We start from the raw sequence: 26,584 nt of genomic DNA on the forward strand, positions 1-26,584 counted from the left end.
CCTGTGATGATGTCACCACCATGTGACCAGAACATGAGGGGCGGAGCTCAGCAGTGAGAGCAGAGGCGGAAGGACCTGTGATGATGTCACCACCATGTGACCAGTACAGGGGGCGGAGCTCAGCAGTGACAGGAGAGGCTGAAGGACCTGTGATGATGTCACCACCATGTGACCAGTACAAGGGGGTGGAGCTCAGCAGTGACAACAGAGGCTGAAGGACCTGTGATGATGTCACCACCATGTGACCTGCACGCGAGGAGTTAACCCTTTTGTACTGGTCACATGGTGGTGACATCATCACAGGTCCTTCATCTCTAGAAGTGGATGTGCAGTTTCCTTGGGTCAGTAGTTATTTCTTGTACTTTGGAGGAAGCTCGTGTATGTGGTCACTGCCGCCAGGGAGAGGGGCAGAGACGTCACCACTGTCCATGTGTGGGGAAATAAGTATTAGAGGTCTGGAGGAGGACAGAGGAGTCTGGAGGAGGAGGAGGACAGAGGAGTCTGGAGGAGGAGGAGGACAGAGGAGTCTGGAGGAGGAGGAGGACAGAGGAGTCTGGAGGAGGAGGGCAGAGGAGTCTGGAAGAGGAGGAGGACAGAGGAGTCTGGAGGAGGAGGAGGACAGAGGAGTCTGGAGGAGGACAGAGGAGTCTGGAGGAGGAGGAGGACAGAGGAGTCTGGAGGAGGAGGACAGAGGAGGAGGACAGAGGAGTCTGGAGGAGGAGGAGGACAGAGGAGTCTGGAGGAGGAGGAGGACAGAGGAGTCTGGAGGAGGAGGAGGACAGAGGGGTCTGAAGGAGGAGGAGGGCAGAGGAGTCTGAAGGAGGAGGAGGGCAGAGGAGTCTGAAGGAGGAGCAGGACAGAGGGGTCTGGAGGAGGAGGAGGAGGGCAGAGGAGTCTGGAAGAGGAGGAGGGCAGAGGAGTCTGGAAGAGAAGGAGGTCAGAGGAGTCTGGAAGAGGAGGAGGGCAGAGGAGTCTGGAAGAGGAGGAGGGCAGAGGAGTCTGGAAGAGGAGGAGGGCAGAGGAGTCTGGAAGAGGAGGAGGGCAGAGGAGTCTGGAAGAGGAGGAGGGCAGAGGAGTCTGGAGGAGGGCAGAGGAGTCTGGAGGAGGGCAGAGGAGTCTGGAAGAGGAGGAGGGCAGAGGAGTCTGGAAGAGGAGGAGGGCAGAGGAGTCTGGAAGAGGAGGAGGGCAGAGGAGTCTGGAAGAGGAGGAGGGCAGAGGAGTCTGGAAGAGGAGGAGGACAGAGGAGTCTGGAAGAGGAGGAGGACAGAGGAGTCTGGAGGAGGAGGACAGAGGAGTCTGGAGGAGGAGGAGGACAGAGGAGTCTGGGGGAGGACAGAGGAGTCTGGGGGAGGAGGAGGAGGACAGAGGAGTCTGGGGGAGGAGGAGGAGGACAGAGGAGTCTGGGGGAGGACAGAGGAGTCTGGGGGAGGACAGAGGAGTCTGGGGGAGGACAGAGGAGTCTGGGGGAGGACAGAGGAGTCTGGGGGAGGACGGAGGAGTCTGGGGGAGGACGGAGGAGTCTGGGGGAGGACGGAGGAGTCTGGGGGAGGACGGAGGAGGACGGAGGAGGACGGAGGAGGACGGAGGAGTCTGGAGGAGGACAGAGGAGTCTGGAGGAGGACAGAGGAGTCTGGAGGAGGACAGAGGAGTCTGGAGGAGGACAGAGGAGTCTGGAGGAGGACAGAGGAGTCTGGAGGAGGACAGAGGAGTCTGGAGGAGTCTGGAGGAGGACAGAGGAGTCTGGAGGAGGAGGAGGAGGACAGAGGAGTCTGGAGGAGGACAGAGGAGTCTGGGGAAGGAGGAGGACAGAGGAGTCTGGGGGAGGAGGAGGACAGAGAAGTCTGGAGGGGGGGAGGACAGAGGAGTCTGGAGGAGGAGGAAGACAGAGGAGTCTGGGGGAGGAGGAGGAAGACAGAGGAGTCTGGGGGAGGAGGAGGAAGACAGAGGAGTCTGGGGGAGGAGGAGGAAGACAGAGGAGTCTGGGGGAGGAGGAGGAAGACAGAGGAGTCTGGGGGAGGAGGAGGAAGACAGAGGAGTCTGGGGGAGGAGGAGGAAGACAGAGGAGTCTGGGGGAGGAGGAGGAGTACAGAGGAGTCTGGAGGAGGGGGAGGACAGAGGAGTCTGGAGGAGGGGGAGGACAGTGGAGTCTGGGGGAGGGGGAGGACAGTGGAGTCTGGGGGAGGGGGAGGACAGTGGAGTCTGGGGGAGGAGGAGGAGGACAGTGGAGTCTGGGGGAGGAGGAGGAGGACAGTGGAGTCTGGAGGAGGAGGAGGAGGACAGTGGAGTCTGGAGGAGGACAGTGGAGTCTGGAGGAGGACAGAGGAGTCTGGAGGAGGACAGAGGAGTCTGGGGGAGGAGGAGGAGGACAGAGGAGTCTGGAGGAGGACAGAGGAGTCTGGAGGAGGACAGAGGAGTCTGGAGGAGGACAGAGGAGTCTGGAGGAGGAGGACAGAGGAGTCTGGAGGAGGAGGACAGAGGAGTCTGGAGGAGGAGGATAGAGGACAGAGGAGTCTGGAGGAGGACAGAGGAGTCTGGAGGAGGAGGACAGAGGAGTCTGGGGGAGGACAGAGGAGTCTGGAGGAGGAGGATAGAGGACAGAGGAGTCTGGAGGAGGAGGACAGAGGAGTCTGGAGGAGGAGGATAGAGGACAGTGGAGTCTGGAGGAGGACAGAGGAGTCTGGAGGAGGAGGACAGAGGAGTCTGGGGGAGGACAGAGGAGTCTGGAGGAGGAGGATAGAGGACAGAGGTGGCCCTGCCCCGTGTTCCTGCTCCTGCCGTCCCAGTTCTTTTTTTTTTTTTGTATTTTTTATTAACAAGTCTCTTTATTAGAATTTAATCAACTTTCCATAAAAACGTTACATTGTTTACAAATAACAATCTCATCATCCAGAATCTTAACATACAATGAAGCATCGGATACACAAGCGGAGAATTCATGACCTTATTTATCTCATCCTTTTCTATCTATCGTGTGTGCATCTCCTCACACTTCTCACTAAACTTTGCCGTTCCTTCCTGGGGGGTGGATGCCTTTCCCCCCATTTTCTGGCAATGCATTTATACACAGGGTAAGGGCAGAATCTTAACAAGCAAAGGAACATATTTTGAATCCAAAACCTGATCCTCTGTTAGACCAAAAATTGAACGAAAGCCGGAGTGTCTGAGTGTTTGCCCCGTGCCCCTGCGGCCGGCTGTCTTAGGGCCTCCCACCAATGCTCCACATTCTTTACACCCAAAACCCCATTCTAAATAAATCTGCCGGAGTGTAGTAAAGTCTAAAAATAACATTCTACTGAATAATTCTTAATGTTTCTATATATCTGTGACCACTAATATTCCGAAATTACTCCAACCTCCTTTTCCCAGCTCATACGTGACCCCATGACTATTCAGCAAAAACCTTTATACTTTCGCTATTACTTGTGCAATCACTCCATCCATCCGCGTATTTATCAGAAAATTCTTCCCCGTTTTACTTATTTGAATATCGAGCGAGAGTTCTAAGTATCTAAGAAAGTCTCCAGCCTTTAATCCATATCTACTATTCATCACATCGAAACCGTGACACCGACCCCCCCCCCCCCCCCCCGATGAAGCCAGAAGGAAGGGGTCGGGAATGGACAGAAGCTCCGGAAGATAAGAATTCCCCCAAAGTGGAGCATCGTGGACATCCCCCACATCTCACACCACGACACATGAGGGACCTCGCACCTCTCCATATTGTGTTCATCTTCTTGTACCCGACAAGTGCGCGCCAAACTTTATTACATTTCCACATTATTTACCTACTTAATTGTGAACTAATAAAATAACCAAAGAAAAAGGGAAGTCCCGACCTCCTCCGACCTTCTTGTACATATGTCAGATTTTCATCCCTACTTTTTTGCAATCCCAAATAAGATGGTTCATTGATGCCTCAATTCAAAGAATTTTAAAGAAAGCGTCAGGAATCCGCATTGGACTGTGGCTGACAATAATTGGGGTAGCAGCTCCATCGTCACCGACCCAATCCTGTCTGATCGAGTCAACGGCAACTTTTACCAGCCCCCCCCCCCCCGCCTTGTGTCTTATCAGGTTCATTGACAGAATCACATTTACCTTGATGTAGTCCTCAGTTTTTGCTGATACCCAAATTCCCAAATATTTAAATTGAGTTTTACAAATATCTACATTAACCCCGTCCAGGTCCCCTACGGCCTCCATCACTCCCATAACCTCGGCGCTTCCCATAAATAACGAATCCTGTCTCCTATTCCCCCACGCCCACTTCCTTTGATCTTCTTGTATCCGTATCGCCAGAGGCTCAATGAACAGCGCGGAGAGCGATGGAGACAGCGGACAGCCCTGTCTCGTGCCCCTGAAATGATCAAACTGAGCGGCTGCACGACCATAACCCTTGCCCTAGGGGCGCTGGATAGACATTGTACCCAATGTATAAACTGGAGACCAAAGCCGAATCCCCTGAGGGTTTCCCAAAGAAAACTCCACTCCACCCTGACAAAGGCCTCGATAGCGTCTAATGACAGGCGGAGCTCCCCTCCCCCATCTCCAGCCGCTGCAGACAATCACTTGCTTTCCTTCCCGGCAGAAAACCATTTTGATCCACGTGTATTCTATCTAATATTTCTTTTTGTAGCTGAGTAGCTATCAATTTTTTTAGAAATTTGTTATATCCGTGATTAACCCCTTAACGCCGAAGCCACTTTTCACCTTCCTGGCGCGGCCCATTTTTTCAGATCTTCCCTGTGACACTATAAATGGTTATAATTTTGGAAGCTTTAACATATCCAAGTGATTTTCTCGTGACACTTTGTACTTTATGTTAGTTAAAAAATTTTGTTGGTATGTTTTGCATTTATTTATGAGAAAATCTGATATTTGGTGAAAATTTGGAAAAATTCTCCGTTTTCAAAATTCCAAATGTTCTACTTTTTCCACACAAAGTCATAATAGTAAAAACCATAATAACTAACATTCCCCGAATGCCTGGTTTATGTCTCCGTGGTTCTTTATGCATACTCTTATTTTTGTAGGATGTTCTGGGGCTTTGAACGTTCGGTGCAATTTTTCACATTTTTATAAAAAACGCAAAATCCTGAGGGACCTGCTCTGGTTTCGGGTCACTGTGAGAGGCCTAAATAATAGTGACACCCCATAAATTACCCCAATATAGAAACTACACCCCTCAATGTACGTAAAACAACTTTTATGAAGTTTGTTAACCCTTTAATTGTTTTACAGGGGATAAAACAAAATCGGCTGCAATTACATATTTTTTTTGGCTAAATGAATGTGTTGACCCTAGCACGTTAAGGAGCCGGCACCAGAAGCATGTCGTAATATTACTGCATAATGCCGGAACGCACCTCCTGCCATTCAGTACTATCACGTCAAATGTCGGGAAGGGGTTAAAAGAGAGATGGGCCTATAGGAGCCCATATCCATGTTATCCTCCGCCATGTAGTCAGAGATTCTACCTGATACAAAAATGTCATTTATTGTTTCAAACCCATGGGGAAGTGTTTCATCCAGATCCTTCCTGCCGTCCGGGCCAGGAGAAGTATCTTTAGCACATAGTAGTACAGTCTCTCTTAGCTCTTCCATCAGGATGGGGCTATCAAGATTCTCTGTCTGATCTGCTTTTAATTTAGGAAAGCAGATTTTCGAGAGGTATTCCCGATCCTTTAATCGATGATCTATATAATTCTTCATAAAAAGCAGCAAATTGTTGTTCCATCTGTGCCTGCTCCTCTTTAACCTGTCCATCCATCCTGACCTGTAATTGCTGCTTTGGCGGATTTTGTATCTTATTGGTCAGGTTTGTCCCCGGCCTGCCCCCTTCTATAAAGGAGCGATACCCCTGAAGAAAGGTCTTGTGTTGATTTTTGTATCCAGGAACTCGCTGTACTGTTTTTGCGTCTCCGCTACTTGTATCCTTCATTCCTCCGTTGGATTCCTGCTCAGGCTACACTCAGCAGCTGCGAGTTTTCCATTAAGATAATCTTCCTGTTGGAAATGTCTACATTTTGCAGCTTCTATGGCTTTATGCAGGTTTCCCTGATGTGACCCTGCAAATAATCCCAAACTACCAAAAGATTAGCTGAATCCTTATTCATTTACCAAAAAGACTCAATGTCTTCTTTCATGTTCAGTGTTGGCTCCAGAATAGCTAACCAGTGTGGACTGAGCCTAAAGGGTCTTTTGACCTTTTCTTTGACCCCTAGGTTACAACTACCGGTGCGTGATCAGACGGGACTATCGGTTCATAGTCCATCTTCAAAACTCTGGGTAACATAGCCAAATTGGAAAAACATAAGTCAATTCTTGACAGTGTTTTCTATGAACGACTCTTCTATTTCCATACATCTAACCACTCCAATTCCTTCCTGAGCTCTGCAATACACAATGTCCTGCCAATGTTATCCTGCTTTTTACCCTCTAAACTCATTCTGTCCAACCCTGGGTCCATGATGTTATTTAAGTCTCCCATTACCAAGATAGGACAGAGATCTTTATCTTTTAGGAAGGACAATAGAAGCCTAATAATAGATAGGAAGAAAGGGGGCGGGTTCTATACAAAGGCTTAAACTACAAGTTCACCATCCAATCCACCAGATAAGAACACAAATGGTCCATCCTGATCTACCACTTGGCTAATTGCAGAATAATTTATCTCCCTATGAATCAAAACCGAAACTCCTCTAAATACTCCCACAGGATGGTATTCTTCTCCACTCCATCGTCTCTTAATCCTACCCAAAGTTTCTTTAGTTAAATGGGTCTCTAACAGACAGATTATAGCTGGGAGATGGCGCTCCTTTTAACTTTATCACTTACACCCCGGACATTCCAAGTAACAATTCTAGTTGCCATTACCTAATAAACCAAAAAAAATTTCCCAGTGGAGGTGTCCCCCCCCCTTCTCTCCATGCGTCGGCCTCCTTTACTCTCTACGCCTTCCCTCTTGGCCTTTTCTCCTCCCTCTATCAATTACATTTTACACATTTGACCCCAAAGGCCTGACTTCAGCCGTTACCAACACACCATGATATACTCAGTCCTTTTCTGAATAACAATCAGAATTTATTTATAGACTTCCTTATTTAATTCCTTTTCCCTCCAGCCAGACAGAGGCTTCTGAATTATCAAAGAAAAATGTTTTCTCCTTGTAAATAATCCTGGTAGAATAGGAGATGTTGGATCCCTTCAGCACCTTTTTACCTCCCTAATGTTTTGTGTCTCTCTAGAGAAGTCTGGAAATATGGAGACTCGAGACCCATTACACATGATGGGAGCTTTGTCTGTACAGCATCGCAGGACTGCGTCTCTATCCTGAGTATGGCTGTTGGAGGTGACCCTGCCGGAGGTTCCCTGGGAGCCCTTTCTATCTTACAGAAGGGGGAGACTATCTCCTGCCACATTCCCCTATCAGCCATTCCGGAATCTTACTGGACATATTTCCCGCCTCCTTTCCTTCTGGGAAGCCCACAATCCTAATATTAGCTCTTCTTGAGCGATTTTCCAAGTCATTTAACTTATGTTTCAGTTGGGCGTTGTCTTTTTTGGTTTCCTTTAGCTCAGTTTTTATCTGTTTTACTTCTCTCTCCAAAATCTCATATTTTTTTTCTGTATCTTTATATCTATCTTTCAGCTTGCTTACTTTGTCTCTAATTGACGCAATATCTGAACGAACCTCCTCCATTTGGGAATTCAGTGAATCCACTTTAGACTTGGTGTCCTAAAATTTCTGCTAACATTGTACGCTGTTCCTGCGTTGTGTCCTCTACCTGTATAGCAGAATATCTGGACCCGGAATCACTTGGGCCTGTATCCCCTTCCCGGGGCACCCCAGTTAGTTCTTGACTTGTATTCCGTGATTTCACTGGCGAGGCCTTCCACATTTTATCCAGGCCAGTGGACTTATGGGAGGAATTTTTAGGGGGCATATTTAGCGCCTAGAGGACCCGTCTCACAACACAGTAAATTCCCCTTTTCCTCCTTCCCCTCACCACCTGACCTCTCTATTTATGATTTTACTTAGATCCCTAAAGGGTACCCATGCTTAATACAGTAATGATATCAAAACCAAAAGAAATATCATTTTCAATGCAGATTATCCATCATTAATTCTTACTATAACCATAACCCACAATGCGTATGTACATCTCTAATATCCTCAATTTCTTATAACATAAAATACATAAAATACATATAGGATGAAGATACAACCAGCATAAGGTATAAAGATGAGCTGCGGTGTTAATCCATGATAAGAATAGAGAAGTCAGACAGTTCAAGTGTGAGCCGCACCAATAACTATATTTCCAAATGTTAGTAGCCAAAGTTACTGTATACAGAAGTGGGCAACATTGACAACACCAAAAGCAAGGCAGGAATCCAATGTAAGCAGCTATTGTCATGTAGAATAGATGAGCAAGGAATGGGCAGCAGCTGCCTGGAAGTCCTGCTTCTGTCTGACTCCCATGTCCAATGTCCTGGATCTTTGCCTAGAAGCTGCAGTACACAACCTCCGTGTAGACTGGTACCTCTGCAACCTCCGTCCGCCAGTTTCCCCCACAGGTACCGCAGTTCAGATCAATATTCCTGGCATTCGGGTCCTGCAATTCGGTGCTCCGCTCATCCGCTGCCTCGTAACTCCGAACAGAGTCCAGGAGAGAGAGATGGAGGCGGCTTGGCACAGTTTATGTTGCGCCACCCTGCATCCAGACGCCGGCTTTCAAACCCAGCATGCGGACGCCAAGCAGCGCTGCTGGAGAAGAGATCCGGCATGAGGGGGAGCGGCCTGTGACGTGCGTCCTCACATCACGCTGTCTCGCGACGAAAACACAGTCCCAGTCCTTGAATACGGCTGATGAGGCAGACTTGGGCCACCTCCACCCTCCTGGTCATGTAACTCGTGCTGTTGTGGCAAATTCTATGTCATACTTGAAGCTGAAGATTTTCCCCTTTTTTGCTTTCCCCCCAGGAAAAAGAAGGGGCTAGGACCGTGGTTCTTAACCACTGCAAACCCTGCATAGAAAACTTTATGCTTGAGAAAAGATAGTCTTTTATGGATGAGTTTAAATCATTTATAGAAGAAAAGGTGGCCTCCTCTGTGGCCACCGCTACACATAGAGAACCACCTTCTAAGAGACCACGGATCAGGTTTGACTCTTCTTTCTCTGATTCGAAGGAACCGTGTTGTTCCACTGCAGATACGGATGATAGAGGACTCTTTCAAGATTCATAACAGATATATGACTCTCGACACATATTCCAAATGGAAGACCTGGAGAACCTCCTAAAAGCAATTAGGGAAACATTAGACATCGAAGAGGTAGTCCCTCCCATGCCTAGGGGGGGATGAGCTAAACGTCAGTGGGTGTTTCCGGTAAATAGTACACTGACGGAACTCTACTGGGAGGAATGGAAGGAGAGGAAAATACAAAACTTCAAGAGACGTCTAAAATTTGACCAGGAAGATGTTCAAGTAGCGAAGGTTGTCGGGGCCAAGCTCCGGGATATCATGGATAGGAAGTCGGATTCGCTCCTAAACAAAGGCTTGGGAGACATCTATGTTGGTCCTTAAAGAGAACCCGTCATGCAAAATAACCCCCCTAAACTAAATATATTTTCATAAACTGCCATTAGAAAGCATTGCCTCTATACCTTCATTGTCCCTCTACATGCCTGTACACCTAAGCAATGAGGTCCTAAAGCTGTATGCAAATGACCTGTGAAATGTCCAATGAAGCATTAGCATATTCAAGCTGTCCACTCTATTCATGAGTGGGAGGTACAGCCACACCCCCAGAGCATGACTGACAGCCTGTATAATGATGTGAGGCTGTATAATGATGTGCTTCCTGGTGCTGGTGGCCACGCCCCCTGCAGCCTGTGTGTGCATGTGTGTGTGTTTAGGAGAGATACAGCAGCTCCAGGATACAGCCATGTTACAGCAGAACATGTCAGATTCATGTGTAGCTCATGTCTGTGTCTCTCACATGTGTATTAGGAGGATGCAGCATGTCAGCAGATGCAGCACACACACTAGCCATGCTTTACTATACATTACACACAGACATGAGCAGGGGGAGGGGGAACAGGGGTGACATCACTGCCTCTGACCATGTGACCAGCCTCATTTACATGATAAAGAATAGATGATTTTACAATGATTAATGTATGACATAACTAGATAAAGGCTGGGATGGGATCCTTGTGAGCTGCTCCAACAGGTAGAGGTGACAGGACTAGTGACAGAGACCTGATGACAGGTGTCCTTTAAATCAAATCTCACCTCTACATCGTTGGCAATAACACTCCTCTTCTGGTTGGGAGAGCTAGAGACCCAAGAAGCTACCGCAAAGGCCGCCATAATGGAGAGCCTGCGATTATTAAAATCCGACACTGCCTTCCTTGCCGATGCTGCAGCAGGAGTATATATTTCGGCAAAGGAAGGTGCTTTGACAAATGCCACTAGAAGAGCTATTTGGCTGAAGCAATGGGGTGGCGACGTCCGCTCAAAGACCAAGCTTTGCAGTATTCCATTTGCAGGCGAGTTTGTGTTCGGGCGGGAGCTTGATCTAATCCTAGAAAAGGCCTCCGATAAAAAAAAGCAATTTCCATAAAACAAGCCAGGGGCCAAAAAATCCTTTCGTGGCTTCAGAATCCCCAGGGACACCTTTCGGGACAAAGGTAAACAAGGCCGCTGGAGCTACCCCAGGGGAGGAAAAGGTAGGGGTTTCCTGTTCTCACATCCAGCCAACAGAAGCAAAAAACAGTGACTTAAGGGTGGGTGGAAGACTTCTCAGGTTTGAAGATCACTGGTCAGAAATAACATCCAACCCCTAAGCCAGGGGCACAGAATAGAATTCAACCATCTTCCCCAGAAAGATATGTTGCTCCCACATGTGTAACTTCTTCCTCCTTATCCTTTATTTTCTTCGTTATCTGGCGCAAGGTTTCTTCTCTCAATTCCTCTGGTGTTCCTCAGGAACAAGAAAAAAAGAGGCTTCTACTCTCCTCTGTTCCTGGTGAAGAAGCCAGATGGATCCAAATGCCTCATCATAAACTTGAAGCGGCTCAACACACATCTTAACATACAGAAAGTTCCGCATGTAGTCAGTAAGATCTGCCACTCTCCTTATCCCCACAAATTTCTTTTATGTGCGCTATAGACCTTCGGGACACCTACTATGACGTCCCCATTCATCATTCTTCTCAGAAGTTTCTAATATTTTCTGTTTTATGTCCTACCGGTCTCACTCTTCATTTCCAGCTTTGTGCACTGCCTTTTGGAATTTCCTCTTCTCCTCATGTTTTTACAAAAATCATGATAGAAGTGGTGGCTTATTTAAGACTTCAGGACGTCTCCATAGTTCCTTACTTGGACGAACCCCTCATTGTAGGAAGAGACAGAACCAGCATAATTACCTCCAGGGACATTACCTTACAGAGTCTCGATAAGGGTGGATTGTCAACTTAAAAAAATAAGACCTATCTTCCATTACCCACAAGAAATTTTTGGGAGTTCCACTTGACTCATAAAAGGAAACTAAGATTATGGGTCAGATTCACTCATTCAGGAAGAGATCGTCAATCTCCATCCAAGATGGGATTTTCACATCCTGTTTACCTTCCGTGGCATGGAGCAAAACCACTCTGGTCTCCTACAAAGCTGGATCCTGAGGGTTTGGAACAGACAGCCTGTGGGTTTGGACAAGAAAGTCATCATTCCCGCTCCGGTGAAAAAGGATCTCTTGTGGTGGCTCAAAACAGAGAACTTAAGGAAAGGAGTGACCTGGCACAATATTCTTGCATTTCAATAAAGACTGATGGAAACAGTACGGTTTGGGAAGCACCTCCATCTTGCCCAGGGATTCTGGTCAGTACACCATTCCAGGGAAAATTTGAACTGCAGGGAACTAAAAGCCATATGGGAAGCCTTAATAAACAAAAAACCCTTACCTGACAGGCTGTCATATCCATATTTTGTCGGACAACACCTCGACATTATCCTACCTCAGACAACAGTGCTGGAGATTTGGTTCCCCCCTAACTCGTACTATTTTCTCTTGGGCAGAAAGAAACATGCTTTCAATATCAGCAACTCACCTGCGAGGGGACCTAAATACAGAGCAGATTTTCTGAGCCGAGTATATGTTCACCCGAATGATTGGTGCCTAAATCGGGAGATCTTCCTTCATATAACCAATATCTAGGATTTTCCAGAGGTAGACCTCTTTGCTACAAGGAGGAACTCAAAGCGCAGTCTTTTCTACTTGCTGGAAACAGGAGACCGGACAGACGCATTCAGCCAAATATGGGACAAGCCTCTCTCGTACGCCTTCCCCCTTATTCCCTTAGTAGCAAAAGTTCTAAGGAAGATGCACTAATCTGTCTTTATTGGCCCAAGAAGAGCTGGTACCCACTTCTGACATCCATTGGTCTCCAAAAACCGATAATTCTTCCGGTTGAGGAGGACCTTCTACATCAGGGACCAATCTTCCATCCAGATCCAGGGAAACGACAACTTTCAGCTGGGATCCTGAGGCTGGCTTCCTGAGTTCACATGGCCTATCTAAAGAAGTCATCTGAACACTTAAGGCAAGTAGAAAACCAATCACGTTTTCCATATATCATAAGATTTGGAAAAAGCTAGTAACATTCTGTTAGGACAAACCTGCTTCTCAAGCTAATCCCTACCACCAGTTTACTAAGGGATGGTGGGACCTCTCGGCTACCCTGGCTTTTAATTTATGCACACTTCCACTGTAAGCCTTCTCCGGCCGGTGACGTCAGAGGGCATGTGCCCTCTCCTAGTTCCCTGGTTGCAAGCAGGAGAAGGCTTGCAGCGGGGGCGTGCATAAAAGCCAGGGAAGCTAAGAGGCGCTCGGGCGCCATCATTCTGAGCGCCTCCTGCTATTTTAGAAAGTTAGTATTTCATTACTAAAGATGTCCAAAAGTGTGTTAAAAACGGTCCCCTATCCACTAAACTGAACGACCAGTCTGATTAGGACACTATACCCCGGGTAAGCTAAAAGTGTTTGCTCGCAGTGCCTTCTTTGACCATCCTTCTTGATGCCCTCTCTAAAGCTCTGCTTGAGCCTATTGAGAGCACCAACATCGGAGATTTAACCTTCAAGACATCGTTACTGATAGCCGTCACTTCAGCTAGTAGACTGGAAGAGCTTCAAGCTATATCAATTAAAGAGCCATACATGAGGATCCTGGCTGACAGAATTGTTCTTGCCCTAGATCCAAGCTTCACCACCAAGGTAGTCTCCAGCTTCCACAGGGACCAGGACCCTCTTCAAGCGAGGAGATGGAGGGCATTTGCTAGATGTAAGGTGGCAGTGCTACATTATCCTCAGGTCACAGGCCCTTGGTGCATTAACACAACCTCTTTATTCAATTTCAGGGGAAGAACAAGGGGAGGGAGGCGTCCAAAACAACCATTGCAAGTTCGCTTCGTTGCATTCTGTCAAACGGAACAAGGGAAGACAGTCCCCCCAGCCTAAGGGCACATTCCACGCGTGTCTTGTTATTGGAACAAATAAACAAGGCCGCTGCATGTTCTTCTCTTACCTTTACAAAGCATAATTGCTTAGACTTGTCTAGTTCCCAAGACCTGTCCTTTGGTAGGAAGGTGCTTCGGGCTGTAGTTCCACCGTAACTTGGCTACTTATTTAGTAAATCTCCCGGTTAGACCGTCATGGGGGGACAACATGGAAATGGTGAGTTAGTATTTACCGGTAATTCTGTTTCCATTAGTCCACCATGATGGCCTACTTATTTACCTCCCTTCTCTTGTAACCATGTATATGCTGATAAAACATACTGAATAAAAAATGAGTTGTTTCAATTTCCGGTGTAGTTACTTGGAGGAATATCGCTGCCCTACAGGGAGGAATATCAGTGCACTACAGGGAGGAATATCGCCGCCCCAACAGGGAGGAATATCACCGCCCTATAAGGAGGAATATCAGCGCCCTATAAGGAGGAATATCGCCGCCCTACAGGGAGGAATATCACCGCCCTATAAGGAGGAATATCAGCGCCCTATAAGGAGGAATATTGCCGCCCCAACAGGGAGGAATATCAGCGCCCTACAGGAAGGAATATCAGCGCCCTACAGGGAGGAATATCAGCGCCCTATAAGGAGGAATATCAGCGCCCTATAAGGAGGAATATCAGCGCCCTATAAGGAGGAATATCGCCGCCCTATAAGGAGGAATATCGCCACCCTACAGGGAGGAATATCGCCGCCCTACTGGGAGTAATATCAGCGCCCTACAGGGAGGAATATCAGCGCCCTACAGGGAGGAATATCGCCGCCCTACAGGGAGGAATATCGCCGCCCTACAGGGAGGAATATCGCCGCCCTACAGGGAGGAATATCACCGCCCTATAAGGAGGAATATCGCCACCCTACAGGGAGGAATATCGCCGCCCCAACAGGGAGGAATATCACCGCCCTATAAGGAGGAATATCGCCACCCTACAGGGAGGAATATCGCCGCCCTACAGGGAGGAATATCAGCGCCCTACAGGAAGGAATATCAGCGCCCTACAGGGAGGAATATCAGCGCCCTACAGGAAGGAATATCAGCGCCCTACTGGGAGTAATATCAGCGCCCTATAAGGAGGAATATTGCCGCCCTACAGGGAGGAATATCGCCGCCCTACTGGGAGTAATATCAGCGCCCTACAGGGAGGAATATCAGCGCCCTACAGGGAGGAATATCGCCGCCCTACAGGGAGGAATATCGCCGCCCTACAGGGAGGAATATCGCCGCCCTACAGGGAGGAATATCGCCGCCCTACAGGGAGGAATATCGCCGCCCTACAGGGAGGAATATCACCGCCCTATAAGGAGGAATATCGCCACCCCAACAGGGAGGAATATCACCGCCCTATAAGGAGGAATATCGCCACCCTACAGGGAGGAATATTGCCGCCCTACAGGGAGGAATATCGCCGCCCTACAGGGAGGAATATCAGCGCCCTACAGGAAGGAATATTAGCGCCCTACAGGAAGGAATATCAGCGCCCTACAGGGAGGAATATCAGCGCCCTACAGGGAGGAATATCAGCGCCCTATAAGGAGGAATATCGCCGCCCTATAAGGAGGAATATCGCCACCCTACAGGGAGGAATATCGCCGCCCTACTGGGAGTAATATCAGCGCCCTACAGGGAGTAATATCAGCGCCCTACAGGGAGGAATATCGCCGCCCTACAGGGAGGAATATCAGCGCCCTACAGGGAGGAATATCAGCGCCCTACAGGGAGGAATATCAGCGCCCTACAAGGAGGAATATCGCCGCCCTATAAGGAGGAATATCGCCACCCTACAGGGAGGAATATCGCCGCCCTACAGGGAGGAATATCAGCGCCCTACAGGGAGGAATATCGCCGCCCTACAGGGAGGAATATCAGCGCTCTACAGGGAGGAATATCAGCGCCCTATAAGGAGGAATATCGCCGCCCTACAGGGAGGAATATCAGCGCCCTACAGGGAGGAATATCGCCGCCCTACAGGGAGGAATATCAGCGCCCTATAAGGAGGAATATCGCCGCCCTACAGGGAGGAATATCAGCGCCCTACAGGGAGGAATATCGCCGCCCTACAGGGAGGAATATCAGCGCCCTACAGGGAGGAATATCAGCGCCCTACAGGGAGGAATATCGCCGCCCTACAGGGAGGAATATCGCCGCCCTACAGGGAGGAATATCGCCGCCCTACAGGGAGGAATATCGCCGCCCTACAGGGAGGAATATCGCCGCCCTACAGGGAGGAAAATCGCCGCCCTACAGGGAGGAAAATCAGCGCTCTACAGGGAGGAATATCGCCGCCCTACAGGGAGGAATATCGCCGCCCTACAGGGAGGAATATCAGCGCTCTACAGGGAGGAATATCGCCACCCTACAGGGAGGAATATCGCCACCATGCAGGGAGGAATATCACCGCCCTATAAGGAGGAATATCGCCACCCTACAGGGAGGAATATCGCCACCATGCAGGGAGGAATATCGCCACCATGCAGGGAGGAATATCACCGCCCTATAAGGAGGAATATCGCCACCCTACAGGGAGGAATATCGCCACCATGCAGGGAGGAATATCGCCACCATGCAGGGAGGAATATCACCGCACAGGGAGACTAATCAACCAGCTAAGCTGAGACCAAACCTACGATGTACTGAACCGACCCAAATAGGGTGGTAATTACTGGTGAAGGGACCAGTTTCATGATGATAAACCAAGGGATGTGGACAATTGTATTTGACTGGGTCCAATTTACAAACTTATTTACAAAAAAGGCTTTTTACAGCCTCACTGAAACCCATTGGTCAATTAAAACTTCACTTTTATTTCTTATTTATAAAAGATCTCAATAGTTAACCTACTAGAAGGGTAATTTTGTGAGGACAATTCCCTGTAATTATTAAAAGTTATGCAGTACCAACGTGGCAATTATCTTGTGTGAAATTATGATATTTATCGTGTTTTGACGACTTGAGGGGGAAGGCACACTGAGGTATAGGTATTGTAAGGATTTGTCCCCAATAATACCACTAGATGTCAGTCTTGTACACTGTACCACTTGACTTAATAAACCTGAGGTTGCAACATTGTTGTATTCATTAATAGGATCGTTTCAAATAATTAATTGTCGAGGACCATATTTAGGTACAAACGTCAATCCTATATTCTGTTTTGTCCTATTGACAGTTATTGCCACTGTCATCGAACTGAATATATTTTACTCAATGTTTGCCTTCTCTGGAATACAACTATGTCTCAATTCCTAGACTTCTACCTTCCCAGTCATCATTCATTCACTCATTTTTAAGTTTAAACACACACTTGCCACTTTGCCTGCTAGCTAAAAACTAGATTCACACTAACGCCCCCCCGACATGTTTCGCCACATACGTGGCGTCCTCAGGGGTGCCGGGGCTAGAGTGTGCTCGTAACTGCTCAGCTCCAAACTATAACACTTCCGTTTGTTTCGTCATGGTGACGTTCCCCTCATCATTAGCCAATAACCTACGCTGTTACCAATAGGCGAATGGAGAGCCGCTATATCGGAGGTATCCCATTCGTGGGTATTGTCTCTCTCCGATGGGCTCGACTTCAGCGTCAACCAATGAGATCTATTTGGCTCTGAATGTCCGTGGATCACGCATGCGCAAGTGCAGTTGCAAATAGAGAATCGGGGAAGTATGAAAGCGCATGCGCTAAGAGGATGTCGTAATTTGTTCAATCTATGAGACGCATGCGCGAGGACTTAGACTCTTTCCCATACAGATACGCATGTATTGAAAGGATATCATGATTCTTTTCAATCTAAGGGGCGCATGCGTGAAAACTTGTTTTCAGATTTTTCTTGTTGGTAAGTTATTAGTCTCCGCTTTGTACTGTACTGTTTATTTATTGGAGGGGATTTTCGACACTTGTTTCTCGTCTATCGTTTAGATCACAATTTGTATCATATTTATTCTCTCAAATTTGAGAAATTGGAGATGTATCTCGATATTCGAAGGAGCAAAAGAATTTTCTAGAGCAACATTATCTGTATGGGATTGTCCAACTGTATAGTAAATTATCCTGTACCATATACAATTTGTCTAAAAATAATGATTTGAATCTCTCTCTATTCGGAGAACCGGTTGAAGGTACTATTCCATAAATAAACAATTTCTTGTATCTATTATAATTTTAACCAGTTTATATTTTTGTACACTATTTGGAGTTAGTCTTTATAGCTGGCTAGTGGGGCCAATGTGTACTTCAAACAGACTATAGAAATGCCGAGAAAGTGAACCCTTCATTAAGGCCTCTGGGACTTAGACTTTCCAGTCTTTCTATCCATCTGGCTTCCAGTTGAAGTAATAGTTTTTCTATATTTCCCTTTCGGGGACCTATTTTAATCTGATCAATGGGCCAAAATTTCAGATGGTTCATATTGCCTCCATGTTTTAGTTTTACATGTCTCGCCAGGGACGTTTCCTTGTCAGTTCTTATCGTGCTGAGATGTGCCGAGATTCGTCTTCTCAGTTCCTGGATTGTCTTGCCAACGTATATTTTAGGACATGCACATTGTGCTATGTAGATTACACAGGCACTCTTGCAGTTTAGGAATTAGCGAATTGTGTAGACTTTCCCATCTACTGTAAACTGTTTCAATTTTAGTATATATTTACAGAAACTGCAGTCACCGCAGGGGTAAGATCCTGTGACAGATCTTTCTAGCCACATTGGTTTATTAGGAAATTTCGGTTGGTAATGACTATGAATTAGGATATCTTTGATGTTCCTACCCCGGCGATATGTAATATTTGGTCTCTCACTTAGAACATCCTTTAGATCCTCATCTGATTGTAAGATGGGCCAGTATTTATCAAGGATATTCATAATTTCCTTGGTGCATGAGTCGAACGTCCCTATACAACGTATAGTTTTGGGGGTTTCCATTTTCTTTGTTGATTCCGAGATTAAAGTGTCTCTATTTGTAAATTTTGCTCTCCTATAAGCTTGTTTAAGAGTTTTTTTGGGGTAACCCCTTTCAAGAAAACGTTTATATAGGGTTTTGGATTCAATTTCAAAAGTTTCGTCTGAGGAACAGTTTCGCTTTGCCCTTAGGTATTGGCCTATGGGAATTCCCCTTTTCAGGGGTTTGAGGTGCCAGCTTTCCCAGTTGAGGAGGCTATTTGTTGATGTAATTTTCCGGTAAATTGTAGTCTGAAGGTCGCCACTGTGGTTTATACTGATTGTGAGGTCCAAAAAGTTTATTTGTGATGTGTGGAACTCTGGTGTAAATTTCATACCCAGGTCATTTTGATTTAGGATGTCAACTAGGCCATAGAACGTGTCCTCGTCCCCTTCCCAGAGGACGAGGATATCGTCTATATAACGGCCCCAAAATAAAATGTGATTGGTGTAATGTATGTTTTCATCGCAGAAGACATATACAGATTCACACCACCCAAGAAAAAGATTCGCGTAAGTAGGTGCGCAAGTCGTGCCCATGGCGGTACCCTTCACCTGGTGGTAGAAGGTACCGCCAAAAAGAAGATAATTGTGAGAAAGTAAAAAGTCAAGTAGTGTCAGGGTGAAGTAGTTGTGATCTGAAAATTGTGTACCTTTAGTGTCAAGAAAATTTTTAGCTGCAGTCAGACCTAGATGGTGTTTAATGTTTGAGTATAGGCCTTCAACGTCCAGGCTGGCTAAAAATGTCCCAGGGGGTACTCTGATATCTTGTATCTTGTTGATTACATCCTTGGTATCCTTCAAGTATGAAGGTAAGGTAGATACAAAGGGGTGAAGAATCCTGTCCACATATTCACTGATGCCCTGTGTCAGATTGTTATTACCCGACACAATCGGGCGTCCTGGTATAGGTATGGTTTGTTTATGTACTTTGGGGAGGGCATATATGGTTGATATGGTAGGTTTGTTGTTAAACATGTATTTATATTCATCTAATGTTATCAAATTTCTACCAAATCCATCGTCCAAAATATTTTTGAGATCTTTCAAGTATTCTGTGGTAGGATCGCATGGTAGTACCTCATATGTCTCCCTATCCTCCAGGATTCTTTTTACCATGTCTGTGTATTGTTCACAGTCCATTATGACAATGTAACCCCCCTTGTCTGATGGTTTCAGAACAATCCCGTTATTGTCCCGTAATTTAAATAGAGCTTGTTGTTCCTGTTTGCTCAGATTGGATTTTGTTCCATTCCTATAGGGTTTAATTTTTTTGATGTCTTTAGTGACCAATTGTACAAATGTCTCGATCATAGGATATGAGGAGAAGGGAGGCGTATTTTTTGATTTCGGTCTTAAAGATGTAAGGGGTGGATTGATTCCTTTAGGTCGACTAATATTCTCTTCTTCTAAGTCTAGGAGAGTTTGTAAAACTCTCTCATCTCTCCTTTCTTCTAGACCCTTTTCATCCCATTTTTGATGTTGCTTATGTAATGCAAGTTTCCGCGCAAACAGATTGATGTCTTTTATCCAATTAAAGGCATCAAAAGATGGAGTTGGTGTAAAAGACAATCCTTTTCTTAACATTTTTAGTTCATCCTCCTCTAACGTATATGTAGAAATATTGATCACTAACTTGTCCCTTTCGTTTAGGGTCTTGATATCAATGCATTCATTATGGGAACTCATTTCCCATTGAACCCCCACTTCTCGCGGTCCCGTAATTGCATATTCGGGACTGGTGTCCCTAAAAAAGAGGTTTTTGGTATTGTGTTTAGATTTGTCAAAGTAGGGTTCAAGGGGTTCATTATCGTTCCTTGGTTTGTCATAGCGTTGATGAACACCAGTCTGGTCTTCCCACATAGTATTTTCTTCATAAAAATACTATATGCGCCTGAAATTATGCAGACGCCTTCAATACTAGATCCTCCGGCTCATCCTGTTTCCTCATCTTCTCCTCCAGACGCTCCTTCTCCTGAGTGACCACCAAGGATGGACAAGGACGAGATCTCCAGAAGAATATTCAGCCTCGCCCTGGAGATCATCTCCCTGCTGAGCGGAGAGGTAATGGCCTCCACATTTCTATCATCTTTATGGGAGGATGTAACCAGTCAGACTTCAGGATCTTCTAAGAGAAAATAAAACAAGTGCTTCAAGAGAAGGAGAGCTAGAGAATAATCTGTGTGGTGTGGGAAGTAAGACTAAGCTAATTAAGGCTAGAGAGTAGAAGGATGAGGGTAGAGGGACTGTACAAAGTGTGAGGCGAGAGTGACCGGACGACGTGTGAGGGACTGCACGAGCTGTGAGGGGAGAGTGACCTGACGATGTGTGAGGGACCACACGAGGTGTGAGGGGAGAGGGCCCGGACGAGGTGTGAGGGGGAGAAGGACCCTACAAAGTGTGAGGGGAGAGTGACCGGACGACGTGTGAGGGGGAGAAGGACCCTACAAAGTGTGAGGGGAGAGTGACCTGACGATGTGTGAGGGACCACACGAGGTGTGAGGGGAGAGGGCCCGGACGAGGTGTGAGGGGGAGAAGGACCCTACAAAGTGTGAGGGGAGAGTGACCGGACGACGTGTGAGGGGGAGAAGGACCCTACAAAGTGTGAGGGGAGAGTGACCTGACGATGTGTGAGGGACCACACGAGGTGTGAGGGGAGAGGGCCTGGACGACGTGTGAGAGGAGAGGGCCCGGACGAGGTGTGAGGGGGAGAAGGACCCTACAAAATGTGAGGGAAGAGGGAGCGGACGGCGTGTAAGGGACCGCACGAGGTGTGAGGTGAAAGTGACCGGTCGATGTGTGAGAGGAGAGGGAACAGACGAGGTGTGAGGGGAGAAGGACCGTACAAAGTGTGAGGGGAGAGGGAGCGGACGGCGTGTAAGGGACCGCACGAGGTGTGAGGTGAAAGTGACCGGTCGATGTGTGAGAGGAGAGGGAACAGACGAGGTGTGAGGGGGGAAGGACCGTACAAAGTGTGAGGGGAGAGGGACGGGATGAGGTGTGAGGGGAGAAGGACCGCATGAGGTGTGAGGGGAGAGGGACCGGTCGATGTGTGAGAGGAGAGGGAACAGACGAGATGTGAGGGGAGAAGGACCGTACAAAGTGCGAGGGGAGAGGGACGAGGTGTGAGGGGAGAAGGACTGTACGACGTATGAGGGGAGAGGGACCGGACACGGTGGGAGGGGAGAGGGACTGTATAAGGATATCAGTGATAATTCGATAACCACAGATCGGGAGGCAGATGGTAATCTCCTGCTCCAGGAATATAATTTACCAATCTATGGATCATCAGGGATATATAATAATATGTCTCTCCATACACAGGAATACACATTACTGAAGAACAGATCAAGTGACAGTGAGGCCCCCAGAAACATTCCCATAGAGACAGGAGGAGGATGGAGCCGGGGCCCCATCACAGAGCCAGGAGGAGGAGGGAGCTGGGGCCCCATCACAGAGCCAGGAGGAGGATGGAGCAGGAGCCCGGGCCCCACAGAGCCAGGAGGAGGATGGAGCGGGAGCCGGGGCCCCATCACAGAGCCAGGAGGAGGATGGAGCGGGAGCCGGGGCCCCATCACAGAGCCAGGAGGAGGATGGAGCAGGAGCCGGGGCCCCATCACAGAGCCAGGAGGAGGATGGAGCAGGAGCCGGGGCCCCATCACAGAGCCAAGAGGAGGAGGGAGCAGGAGCCGAGGCCCCATCACAGAGCCAGGAGGAGGAGGGAGCAGGAGCCGGGGCCCCATCCCAGAGCCTCCCCCTCTCTCCCTGATCCATGAGCAGAGGATCCTAGAACTGACCATGAAGATGACTGCGCTGCTGTCTGGAGAGGTGACACTGCTGGGGATGCTGGGAAATGATCCGGCACTGGAGGGGTCTGGGTGATGACTGTGTCATTGTGTGTGTCAGGTTCCTATAAGGTGTCAGGATGTGGCTGTGTATTTCTCCATGGAGGAGCGGGAGTATATAGAGGGACACAAGGACCGGTACCAGGACGTCATGATGGAGGACCCCCGGCCCCGCACATCACATGGTAAGAGGAGACATAATTTTTCACTCTAATCAGCATCATGAAATGGAGGAAACCTAGATACCTGTATGTCAAGGTCTTCTCCTTGTGGTTTCCAGTTCCTAGGAGATCCAGTAGGGTTCTGCCAATCACAGATAGGGGGTCTTTTTATTGAGGTCTGGGATGCACTTAGGGGTCCAGGTGAGACTAAACTCCAGAGATGTTTCTGTTTGTGGGTAATGCTTCTCTTGGCAGGTAGGTCCCCGTGGTGTCTTGGGATGTGTCCTGGAAGTCTCTGGGTGCAGCTCCTGGCGCCAGCGTTAGATTACTGCTTAACTCTTGTGGTGTGTCGTCTCTTTATTGATTCCGGGTGCTGTGATGGCTTGTTGTGTTTTATTGGTTTGGGACCTTGGGGTGACACTTACTTACCTGGTCCTGTCACGATCCCCGATCTGACGACGATGAAGTCCGGCGCGATTCACTAAGATCGTGCCCTGATATCCTGCATATGTCGCTTCCCCGCTCAGGTCCCCGGAGTTCTCCTTCTTCTTCCTGGTGCATGTAAGTGCATTGTCCGTGTATAATGCGCTGTGCGGGGAGTCACTAAGATCCTGCCCCCGGTATCCTGCATGTGTCGCTTCCCCGCTCAGGTCCCCGGAGTTCACCTTCTTCCTGGTGCATGTAAGTGCATTGTCCGTGTATAATGCGCTGTGCGGGGAGTCACTAAGATCCTGCGCCCGATATCCTGCATGTGTCGCTTCCCCGCTCAGGTCCCTGGAGTTCACCTTCTTCTTCCTGGTGCATGTAAGTGCATTGTCCGTGTATAATGCGCTGTGCGGGGAGTCACTAAGATCGTGTACCCGATATCCTGCATGTGTCGCTTCCCCGCTCAGGTCCCCGGAGTTCACCTTCTTCTTCCTGGTGCATGTAAGTGCATGGTCCGTGTATAATGCGCTGTGCGGAGCGTCACTAAGATCCTGCACCCGATATCCTGCATGTGTCTCTTCCCCACTCAGGTCCCAGGAGTTCACCTTCTTCTTCCTGGTGCATGTAAGTGCATTGTCCGTGTATAATGCGCTGTGCGGGGAGTCACTAAGATCCTGCACCCGATATCCTGCATGTGTCGCTTCCCCGCTCAGGTCCCTGGAGTTCACCTTCTTCTTCCTGGTGCATGTAAGTGCATTGTCCGTGTATAATGCACTGTGCAGGGAGTCACTAAGATCCTGCACCCGATATCCTGCATGTGTCGCTTCCCCGCTCAGGTCCCCGGAGTTCACCTTCTTCTTTCTGGTGCATGTAAGTGCATTGTCCGTGTATAATGCGCTGTGCGGGGAGTCACTAAGATTCTGCACCCGATATCCTGCATGTGTCGCTTCCCCGCTCAGGTCCCCGGAGTTCATCTTCTTCTTCCTGGTGCATGTAAGTGCATTGTCCGTGTATAATGCGCTGTGCGGGGAGTCACTAAGATCCTGCACCCGATATCCTGCATGTGTCGCTTCCCCGCTCAGGTCCCCGGAGTTCACCTTCTTCTTTCTGGTGCATGTAAGTGCATTGTCCGTGTATAATGCGCTGTGCGGGGAGTCACTAAGATCCTGCACCCGATATCCTGCATGTGTCGCTTCCCCGCTCAGGTCCCCGGGGTTCACCTTCCTGGTGCATGTAAGTGCGTGTCTTGCGACACAATTTGAATTTAAATCCCGTGCTCAGTCCGAATCCGACGGGTTGTCTGACGCCCCCCCCCCCCCCGATTTACGTCGCATGAAAGTCAGCGCAATTGCCCAAAAATTCGATTGCATGCGCCAAAAACCCTGTTAAATGCGGCGCAAAACGTAAATCGTTGGGAATACCGACAAAAATGCGCTCAGCAGACCCTTAGTAAATGAGCCCCAGTGCATGGCCTCTATCACTCGCAATCACAGCATTTCCTGACCCATACATCACAATGGATTCTGTGGTTGGACCCAGAGAAGGTAAATCCTGGGCAAATCAGGAACCAACTGCCCGTCCTACAGGAGCTGGGGTTCAGTGTCCCGGATCGTCCCGTAACTTCTCGGAGTCCAGATCTTTAGATTAAATTATCACAAGATTTGTTTTTAATCCTCACAGAAAATCCAAGCGAGAAGGAAAAATCTGTGACCGCGCAGAATCCAGGAGAAAACCTCCCGACCGCCATGACACGTGCAGCGCCTCTCGTTACACCTCCATCTCCGGACCCCTCACACGTGGTGCAATGCCAGGATTGTGGACAACAATTCACAAAACGCTCGAGTCTCATTACACACCGAAGAATTCACAGCGGAGAGAAACCGTTCACATGTCCGCAATGTGGCAGAGGCTTCACAAGTAAATCCAATCTTGTTAGACATGAGAGAAGCCACACGGGGGAGAAGCCCTATCCATGCTCTCATTGCCACAAGTCTTTTTCAAATAAATTAAATTTTGTTACACATGAGAGAATTCACACCGGAGAGAAACCATATTCATGTTCTGAATGTGGGAAATGTTTCATCTCCAAAACCCAACTACGTGATCATGAGACGAGTCACACGGGGGAGAAGCCTTATTCATGTTCACAATGTGGGAAATGTTTTACAAATAAACCCAATCTTGTTAAACATGAGAAAATTCATAGCAAGGAGAAGCCGTATTCATGTTCACAATGTGGGATATGGTTCACATTGAAATCAGGGTTTGTTAAACATCAGAGAACTCACACGGGAGAGAAGCCCTTTCCATGTTCAGAATGTGGGAAATGTTTTGCAACCAAATCCTATCTTTCCATACATCAGCGACGTCACACGGGAGAGAGACCACATTCCTGTGCAGAGTGCGGGAAAAGCTTTCTCCATAGATCTGTGCTTCTTATACATCAGAGAATTCACACAGGGGAGAAGCCCTATTCCTGCTCCATATGCGGGAAACCATTTATAAATAAATCTGATCTTGTTAGACATGAAAAAATTCACACTGGGGAGAAGTCGTATCCATGTCCAGAATGTGGGAAATGTTTCATCACTTCCGTCTATCTTAGGGCTCATGAGAGAATTCACACAGGGGAGAAGCCCTACTCCTGCTCCGAGTGTGGGAGATGTTTCCTGACTAAGGCCAAACTTATGAAACATCAGAAAGTTCACACTGAGAAGAAGCGGGAAAATGTTTTCGTATAATTCCGTATCATAATGAGCGACCAGTGACCGCGGTGAGGTCTGAAAGCTTCCGGCGGAGCGTCCGATATGTCTCCGGAGATTACGGAGAGCAGCGTCCGTGGAGGTGGAGACTATGACTTCAATATCTCAATAAAATAGATGGGAATTGGACAGTGATTTGTTCTCATTTCTCGTCCTAAAAATCATATTGTAAATACTGTAGATTAATTTTGTGTTGGAATCTTTTTTTGTTGCTATGGTGACGGCCACAATTGTGGACAGTAAATAGGCTTAGAGGAAACCTACCATGTGATGTGATGCATTATGAAGAAAACACACCTTGCGAATGCTGTAGCTACACTGATGCAGAAACATATCTTGTTTCATCCCTGAGCTGAGTGGTTTTGCTGATAAAACAAATATAAAATGCTGATAATGAGGCTCTGCCGCTCCGGTGCCCGGCCTCAGGGGCTTCTCCTCTCACATCAGAGATGAGTGTTATCCCTGACAGGCAGAAGTAATCAATCACTGCACCATCCCCCATCTGCTGTGTATCATCCAGCTCAGGTTGATTAGTCCTGTCTGGACATCGCAGACAGCTTCATGTACTGAAAGCAGCATGTTATCCAGCTTTCCCAAGGTCCTGAATGTTATAATTGTTTTTCAGCAAAACTACTCAGCACAGGGATTAAACAAGATATGTTTCTGCATCAGTGTAGCTACAGCATTCTCAGGGTATGCTTGCTTCATAATGCATGAAATGAAATGGTATATACATACAAATGACCCTGTAGGTGCCCTACTAAGACACATACAAAAAATGAGGGCTATTTTTGGCTTTTGGGTGAAAGTTATGGAAGTTGGGTAAGTGGAAGCCACATTGAAGATTTCCAAATCTCAGAGTAAACCTCTGGTACCTGCTGATCGCTAG

The 26,584-nt window shown here is 47.8% G+C and overlaps 1 protein-coding gene across 1 annotated transcript; it reads left to right on the plus strand.

The window, feature by feature from the left end:
• The first annotated feature begins 259 nt into the window (after window positions 1–259).
• Window positions 260–25,833, plus strand: LOC140122806 (uncharacterized). Its single transcript, XM_072144022.1, has 5 exons — window positions 260–341; window positions 20,465–20,565; window positions 21,826–22,329; window positions 22,408–22,531; window positions 24,614–25,833. Exons 2-5 carry the CDS (start codon window positions 20,494–20,496, stop codon window positions 25,672–25,674), a joined length of 1,761 nt encoding a protein of 586 aa, XP_072000123.1. The 5' UTR covers window positions 260–341; window positions 20,465–20,493; the 3' UTR covers window positions 25,675–25,833.
• The last annotated feature ends 751 nt before the right edge of the window (window positions 25,834–26,584 follow it).

Source organism: Engystomops pustulosus, chromosome 3 (assembly GCF_040894005.1).
Source record: "Engystomops pustulosus chromosome 3, aEngPut4.maternal, whole genome shotgun sequence".
Taxonomy (NCBI): domain Eukaryota; kingdom Metazoa; phylum Chordata; class Amphibia; order Anura; family Leptodactylidae; genus Engystomops; species Engystomops pustulosus.

Excerpts from the sequence above, each read along its gene's own strand:
- LOC140122806 (XM_072144022.1), top strand. The coding sequence starts at position 20,494 with ATGGACAAGGACGAGATCTCCAGAAGAATATTCAGCCTCGCCCTGGAG. Across the intron at positions 20,566-21,825 it reads TCTCCCTGCTGAGCGGAGAG|GAATACACATTACTGAAGAA; the intron begins GTAATGGCCTCC and ends CTCCATACACAG. Across the intron at positions 22,532-24,613 it reads CCGGCCCCGCACATCACATG|AAAATCCAAGCGAGAAGGAA; the intron begins GTAAGAGGAGAC and ends TAATCCTCACAG.